Genomic DNA, 8,425 nt, shown 5'->3' with positions numbered 1-8,425 from the left:
CCGGTATATTATGTTCCTGACCAATTGTTATAAGTTGCATTTAAGTTGTTGCTTTACATAATCAACACTTTCTTCTTGTATTTACTTTCGCTTTAAATTAATTGAAATTCTAGTTTTGCTATAAGTCAAACTTTTTTTGCGGGAGATACCATAAGTCAAACTTGTTTAGGTTTGACTAACCAATCAAAAAGTTGGGTTAAAATCTACAACCCCAAATCTGCATAGCGTAAAAATATATTTTATGATTTTTTTTGTGAGACTAATTAGTGTTTTTAAATGTTAATATTTATTTACGAGCTTGATCAAACTTAAAAAGGTTTGACTTGGAACAGAATTGAAACTTCGATTAAATTGACGAGGCCGAACAAACAACAACATTTTGTACACAAAAACACGGGGGGGAAACCTCCAAAGTCCAAACTCTCCACAACCATGTCCGTCGGCGCCGCCGACTGGCTCCCGGCCGCGACCGTCATGGCGTCCGGCCGGCCGGTGCTGTCCGCCGGCGAGATCGAGCGGCACCTGCTTCCGCTCGTCGACCTGGAGCCCGAGGAGAACCCCCGCCTCGCGCCCCTCCGTGGTTGCCTCCTCGTGCTCACCTCCCACCGGCTCGTCTTCCTCCACGAGGCCTCCCTCTCCGCCCGCGCCCTCCCGCTCGCGTCCATCATCCACACCTACCCGCCCCACCGCAGGCACAACCACAGCCCACTCCGCTCCCTCTTCTCCTCCTCGTCCTCCTCGTCGTCGTCGCATCACCCGCGCATCCGCATCCAGATCTCCCTGCCCCTGTCGCGGTCGGAGGTCGTCGCCGTCGTCGTCACCTGCAAGGCGGACGTGGATGTGTTCTACGGGAGGCTGCTCGAGGTCATCCGCACGAGGGCCTGGGAGGCGACCGCCTCGGCTGCTCCGGCCAGTGGCGCCCCGGTGGCTGAGGGAGCCGCCCCAGCCGAGGAGGATCTGGCGATCAGGATGCCCGTGGTTGGAGTGGCGGGGATACTGCGGAAGGAGCAGGAGACGTGGGAGAGCGCGGGGCAGAACTTGCAGGATGCCTTCCAGGATCTCAATGCCCTCATGGTTCGTTCCTCTTTCCTGGTTCATGCTTCAGATGGTGTTATCATTTATAGAGTTTATGACGGAGTACAAGCATCTGAGATTGGATGACAGGCTCTAAATTGCAATGAACCGGTCGTAATTTTGTGAAACATTCTTCCTACACAGAGCAAAGCCAAGGAAATGATGGAGCTGGCAGAGAAAATGAGGCAAAAGCTATTGACGAACTCATCTGCTCAATCGAATTCTAATGACGAAGAGATGGGTTCTAAGCAAGACTTGCAGGATTTGCTATTGAGCGTACGCATCGTGTCGGTAAATGAAATTACCCTCTTCATCTTTTTGGTGTGGATGTGGCACGGCAGATCCAGCACATCATTTCCATCTTGATCTTTTACTTTCTTGGGGTTCCACGGCCCTTTGGGCTTCCCCTTGAACTTTCCTTGAACCACAGCTAAGGCTTCACCAGGAGCAGCTGGCTCGGCCTTGCGCTTCTGTTTCCGACCGGAGTTTCCTCCTCCGGCTTCATGGGCGACTGCTTTGTGTTTGCCACTCCGGAATCGGTCTTCTTCTTCACCGTTGGCATATTTGGTGCCAATTTCCATCATCCGAGTCAGAGTCATATCTCCTGTCCGACCGAACTTCATATTCAGCTCCCGATACTTGACGCCTTCTTTAATGGCACAAATTGCTTGATGATCAGACACATTCTCTACCGTGTGGTGCAATGTGATCCATCTCTGGATATAATCCCTCAAAGTCTCATTCAGTTTTTGATCGCAACACTGCAATTCAGTCAACCCTGTCGGCCATTTACAAGTACCTTCGAATGTTCTAACAAATACTCGGGCGAGATCTTCCCAAGTATAAATGCTACTAGGTGCTAACTGATTCAGCCATGCTCTAGCCGAGCCCTCCAACATCAGAGGAAGGTCCTTCATGGCCACTTCATGACTGCCGCCACCAATCTGGACAGCCACTTGGTAGTCTTCAAGCCAAGTGTCAGGCTTGGACTCACCAGTGAACTTACTGACTCCAGTAGCCAACCTGAAGTTGGGGGGGGGGGGAATCACTGCAGCCCTGATGGCTCTGCTGAAGCACTCTGGACCTGAGACATGCACTCTGCTGCTGGTTCGTAGATCTCTGTCATGACCCTCTCGGTGAGCTCTGTTTCTGTTGACCCAGCCCTGAACGAGAATAGATCTCGCATCAAAGCCTGGCTCCCTGGGGTCGACTAGAATCCTTCGCCCAACACTGTGAGGGCGCCTGTCATCATGTTGCCGAGGCACGTACTACCCACTCCTTGGGTGAGGCGTGGGCATTCGACAATGATCATCGCGATCGACTCGGTGTTCATACTGCTCACTGTATCTGTACTGATGTTGTCGATCTCCACGTCCCTCATGCCTCGGGGGCGATCTTGGGCTGTAAGCCGGCTGAACTGTATCGGCAACTATGGATCTGCTATGGATCCTATTCCACGACTGAGATACCGCCGTATTCTGCTCTCCCGCCGCACGGAGCAAAGCTCGGATCTGTATCAGACCTCGGCCAGCTTCTGACTAGGAAGGTTGGATCAACTCCGCTATCCGGGCTGCAACTGTGAGATTCTGGATCGGGGTTCGATATACCTAAGTCGGAGGCGGAAAAAGTTGGCGTTGACTGGATTCGGGAGCACGCTGCCGAGCGCGATCGTCAAGTGCGCGTTGGAGGTTCTCCAGTCGAGTGCGCTCGGCCAAGTTGGCCAGGCGCGCCTGCTCTAAGGCCTGGGCCTCAGGGGTTTCTCCAACTATAGGAGTATGCAGTCCATCCATGTTCCAGCGGCGAAGTTCCTCCCTCCGCTGCGAAGAGAGGGGTTCGGGGCGGTACTCTTCATGAACGCGCGACGGATCACCGTCCCCATCGCCTCCGTCTTCACGGTTGAAGCCAGGAGGACTGCGTGGTCCATTGACCATCAAAACTTCTGCCGCTGGGTCGCTGATGTCGCACTCGGATGCAGTCTCTACGAAGCCAGTCGACAGATTGAACAGGCCGTAGAGAGTTTCGTCGGGCTCGATTGCCGCGACTTGAGGGGTGGCCGACTGGCGAGCCACCGCATGCCTCACCCATCGTTGAAGCCTCGACCAACCGGAACGTTTGCTCCGGCGGGCCGCGGGGTGGGGGAAAGCTGCTGGAGCCGACTGATACTGGGTCAACGGCTGCCGCAGGAGGACGCCGCGGACGCACGCGTGAAAGTGCGTCGCCTCGCGGGTGGGGAGTGCGTCGACGTCGAGTGGAGCCTCCTGAAGCCAAGCGGAGTCGTCGGATACAAACACGAGCGCGCCGAGACGGATCTCGCGGCCCTCAGCCAAACCTCCGCCCGAAACCATGATGAAGGGGATCGGAAAAATTGCAACTTCTCCAAAAAGTCGCTAAGACACCTGCCCCACGGTGGGCGCCAACTATCGTGGTTCTAAGCCTGACAGTAGAATAGGGGGTAGGAATGTAGAGGCAAGATCCTAGCTATGGAGGAGTTGTACACACGAGTTTTACGAGTTCAGGCCCTTCTCGGAGGAAGTAACAGCCCTACGTCTCGGAGCCCGGAGGCGGTCGACTGGATATATGCGTGTGAATTACAAAGGGTGCGAACCCTTGTCCCGGAGGAGGGGGGTGGCTTATATAGAGTGCGCCAGGACCCAAGCCAGCCCACGTTACAAAGGGTTCAATGTACATTAAGGCAGGGCGTTACTGGTAACGCTAGTAATAAAGAGATATAAATGATCTTTAAGGTTACAGAGTGAATGACCGACCGTTGTCATCCTGAGTGATGTTAGGCCTTCTACACTCCGAGTGGTTTCTTGTATCGTCAAGTGGTTGTTCGCATAGTCGAGTGTCTTCTATACTGTCGAGTGGAACATAGCTTCACGGTCGAGTGGATGATGATTTTTCTTTGACCGCTTCTGGTTCCTTTAGAGATGTCCTTGGGGAGGGTATCTTGGACAGATCCATGACCCTACCCTAGGTACATAGCTTCATCAGCGCCCCCCTTTCCTTCTCCCTCTCCCTCTTCCTTTTCCCATCCTAGCGGGAGTAGGAAAGAGGGGAGTCCTACTCCTACTAGGAGGAGGACTCCTCCTCCTGGCGCGCCATAGAGGGTCGGCCGGTCTCCCCCCTTGCTCCTTTATATACGGGGGCAGGGGGCACCTCTAGACACACAAGTTGATCATTGATCCCTTAGCCGTGTGCGGTGCCCCCCTCCACCATAATCCACCTCGATCATAGCGTAGCGGTGCTTAGGCGAAGCCCTGCGTCAGTAGCAACATCATCACCTTCAACATGCCCTCGTGCTGACGGAACTCTCCCGTGAAGCTCTGCTGGATCGGAGTTCGTGGGATGTCAACGAACTGAACGTGTGCTGAACTCGGAGGTGCCATGCGTTCGGTACTTGGATCAGTCAGATCGTGAAGACGTTCGACTACATCAACCACGTTCTCATGACGCTTCCGCTTATGGTCTACGAGGGTACATGGACGATACTCTTCCCTCTCGTTACTATGCATCACCATGATCTTGCGTGTGCATAGAAACTTTTTTGAAATTACTACATTCCCCAACATCATGTATTATGGAGTACGTAGATGGAATGGATGCTGCATGGAGTAGTATGAAAATGAGGGTTTTCAAATGAGGAGTCTGGTTGCAATGGTGGACAAATGAGGGGTCCGCAGACATATAAGGAGTCATATTTGGCAACTCCGGATGTAGATGCTCTAAATTCGCGTGGAGGCGGGGTTGGAATTTTGTGGGAAAGCAGTGGGAGTGAAGTGTGTTGTTGTTTTTGAGGGGCGGAGGAATCGAATGCCGCCTGTGATCTAGTGGACGGTGTCACGAAATTGGTACTTGTTGACAATGTGACAATAGTCGTGAAATAATTGTAAGGAGAAGGGATGTTTTTCAAAGGGATCTCATCAACGATGATGGTGACACAATGATTTTACACTTTACCTAGATTCCAGCCTCTGGATGGGTAAGAGCCCTACATTTTGCCTACCTGTCCTTGTTGATGAATATGAATGACTATAATGGAATTTTCCTATCTACTGAGCCAGGATATGTGCTCATGTGTCTTCTTTCTTTGATGTGTGAGTGCTCTTTCCTTTGGCAGAGGCCAGCACCATCTTTTTTGTAGGTGGTCTCTCGCCGGTAGTTTGGTACCTATCTTCGAGAGGTATGGTAATAACCAATATCCCTAAAGTAGCGCTCATGCTTATTCCTTATGAATGCCTAGATGGACGCAACAGGGTGTGGGACTTGCGAGCTCATGTTGGAGAATAAGGTTCAGTGCACTCTCTCTGTGTGTGTGTGTGTGTGTGTGTGTGTGCGCGCGCGCGAGTAGATATCCATACTCTGCAACATGCTAGAGGTGTGGTAGGGTAAGCGGTTGTTGCTGAGAAGCTTGCGGATGTTTCGAGTGAGATTGTTGACCCTTATGTACTAACTGTGTCGGACACCATCCATCATTATTGCTATTGTTGTCATGGTCCATCAAGGTGGATATTGTTGGTAGAGAAGCAAAGCATAATATTGTTTTTCTTGCCATGTTAGTCTTACAAGTTCGATGCCAACATGCTAACTTATTAAAAATTGTTGAACCGGTATATTATGTTCCTGATCAATTGTTATAAGTTGCATTTAAGTTGTTGCTTTACATAATCAACACTTTCTTCTTGTATTTACTTTCGCTTTAAATTAATTGAAATTCTAGTTTTGCTATAAGTCAAACTTTTTTTGCAGGAGATACCATAAGTCAAACTTGTTTAGGTTTGACTAACCAATCAAAAAGTTGGGTTAAAATCTACAACCCCAAATCTGCATAGCGCAAAAATATATTTTATGATTTTTTGTGAGACTAATTAGGGTTTTTAAATGTTAATATTTATTTACGAGCTTGATCAAACTTAAAAAGGTTTGACTTGAAACAGAATTGAAACTTCGATTAAATTGACGAGGCCGAACAAACAACAACATTTTTTACACAAAAACACGGGGGGAAACCTCCAAAGTCCAAACTCTCCACAACCATGTCCGTCGCCGCAGCCGACTGGCTCCCGGCCGCGACCGTCACGGCGTCCGGCCGGCCGGTGCTGTCCGCCGGCGAGATCGAGCGGCACCTGCTTCCGCTCGTCGACCTGGAGCCCGAGGAGAACCCCCGCCTCGCGCCCCTCCGCGACTGCCTCCTCGCGCTCACCTCCCACCGGCTCGTCTTCCTCCACGAGGCCTCCCTCTCCGCCCGCGCCCTCCCGCTCGCGTCCATCGTCCACGCCTACCCGCCCCACCGCAGGCACAACCACACCCACTCCGCTCCCTCTTCTCCTCCTCGTCCTCCTCGTCGTCGTCGCATCACCCGCGCATCCGCATCCAGATCTCCCTGCCCCCGTCGCGGTCGGAGGTCGTCGCCGTCGTCGTCACCTGCAAGGCGGACGTGGATGTGTTCTACGGGAGGCTGCTCGAGGCCATCCGCGCGAGGGCCTGGGAGGCGACCGCCTCGGCTGCTCCGGCCAGTGGCGCCCCGGTGGCTGAGGGAGCCGCCCCAGCCGAGGAGGATCTGGCGATCAGGATGCCCGTGGTTGGAGTGGCAGGGATACTGCGGAAGGAGCAGGAGACGTGGGAGAGCGCGGGGCAGAACTTGCAGGATGCCTTCCAGGATCTCAATGCCCTCATGGTTCGTTCCTCTTTCCTGGTTCATGCTTCAGATGGTGTTATCATTTATAGAGTTTATGACGGAGTACAAGCATCTGAGATTGGATGACAGGCTCTAAATTGCAATGAACTGGTCGTAATTTTGTGAAACATTCTTCCTACACAGAGCAAAGCCAAGGAAATGATGGAGCTGGCAGAGAAAATGAGGCAAAAGCTATGGACGAACTCATCTGCTCAATCCAATTCTAATGACGAAGAGATGGGTTCTAAGCAAGACATGCGGGATTTGCTATTGAGCGTAGGCATCGTGTCGGTAAATGAAATTACCCTCTTCATCTTTTTTGGTGTGGATGTGGCACGGCAGATCCAGCACATCATTTCCATCTTGATCTTTTACTTTCTTGGGGTTCCACGGCCCTTTGGGCTTCCCCTTGAACTTTCCTTGAACCACAGCTAAGGCTTCACCAGGAGCAGCTGGCTCGGCCTTGCGCTTCTATTTCCGACCGGAGTTTCCTCCTCCGGCTTCATGGGCGACTGCTTTGTGTTTGCCACTCCGGAGTCGGTCTTCTTCTTCACCGTTGGCATATTTGGTGGCAATTTCCATCATCCGAGTCAGAGTCATATCTCCTGTCCAACCGAACTTCATATTCAGCTCCCGATACTTGACGCCTTCTTTAAAGGCACAAATTTCTTGATGATCAGACACATTCTCTACCGTGTGGTGCAATGTGATCCATCTCTAGATATAATCCCTAAAAGTCTCATTCGGTTTCTGATCGCAACACTGCAATTCAGTCAACCCTGCCGGCCGTTTACAAGTACCTTCGAATGTTCTAACAAATACTCGGGCAAGATCTTCCCAAGTATAAATGCTACTAGGTGCTAACTGATTCAGCCATGCTCTAGCCGAGCCCTCCAACATCAGAGGAAGGTGCTTCATGGCCACTTCATGACTGCCGCCACCAATCTGGATAGCCACTCGGTAGTCTTCAAGCCAAGTGTCAGGCTTGGACTCACCAGTGAACTTACTGACTCCAGTCGCCAACCTGAAGTTGGGGGGGGGGGGAATCACTGCAGCCCTGATGGCTCTGCTGAAGCACTCTGGACCTGAGACATGCACTCTGCTGCTGGTTCGTAGATCTCTGTCATGACCCTCTCGGTGAGCTCTGTTTCTGTCGACCAAGCCCTGAACGAGAATAGATCTCGCATCAAAGTCTGGCTCCCTGGGGTCGACTGGAATCCTTCGCCCAACACTGTGAGGGCGCCTGTCATCATGTTGCCGAGGCACGTACTACCCACTCCTTGGGGGAGGCGTGGGCATTCGACGATGATCATCGCGATCGACTCGGTGTTCATACTGCTCACGGTTTCTGTACTGATCTTGTCGATCTCCACATCCCTCACGCCTCGGGGGCGATCTTGGGCTGTGAGCCGGCTGAATTATATCGGCAACTACGGATCTGCTATGGATCCTATTCCACGACTGAGATACCGCCGTATTCTGCTCTCCCGCCGCACGGAGCAAAGCTCGGATCTGTATCAGACCTCGGCCAGCTTCTGACTAGGAAGGTTGGATCAACTCCGCTATCCGGGCTGCAACTGTGAGATTCTGGATCGGGGTTCGATATACCTAAGTCGGAGGCGGAAAAAGTTGGCGTTGACTGGATTCGGGAGCACGCTGCCGAGCGCGATCGTC

At 52.1% G+C, this 8,425-nt stretch overlaps 1 protein-coding gene and 1 pseudogene across 2 annotated transcripts; both read left to right on the top strand.

Moving 5' to 3' along the window:
• Window positions 1–427: 427 nt before the first annotated feature.
• Window positions 428–1,888, top strand: LOC125518330 (vacuolar protein sorting-associated protein 36-like). The gene is made up of 3 exons (XM_048683205.2): window positions 428–1,074; window positions 1,219–1,365; window positions 1,847–1,888. The coding sequence occupies exons 1-3, from the start codon at window positions 433–435 to the stop codon at window positions 1,886–1,888; spliced, it is 831 nt and encodes a 276-aa protein (XP_048539162.2). The 5' UTR covers window positions 428–432.
• A 4,178-nt stretch (window positions 1,889–6,066) lies between these two features.
• LOC125546694 (vacuolar protein sorting-associated protein 36 pseudogene) lies at window positions 6,067–7,566 on the top strand (annotated as a pseudogene). Its single transcript, XR_015599344.1, has 3 exons — window positions 6,067–6,751; window positions 6,896–7,042; window positions 7,525–7,566. The product of XR_015599344.1 is annotated as a vacuolar protein sorting-associated protein 36 pseudogene (transcript).
• The last annotated feature ends 859 nt before the right edge of the window (window positions 7,567–8,425 follow it).

The sequence above is a fragment of the Triticum urartu genome, chromosome 3A (genome assembly GCF_056163025.1).
Source record: "Triticum urartu cultivar PI428250 chromosome 3A, HENAU_Tu73, whole genome shotgun sequence".
Lineage (NCBI taxonomy): Eukaryota > Viridiplantae > Streptophyta > Magnoliopsida > Poales > Poaceae > Triticum > Triticum urartu.
Note: the sequence above shows the minus strand (reverse complement) of the source record. Positions and strands in the feature narration are given on the sequence as shown.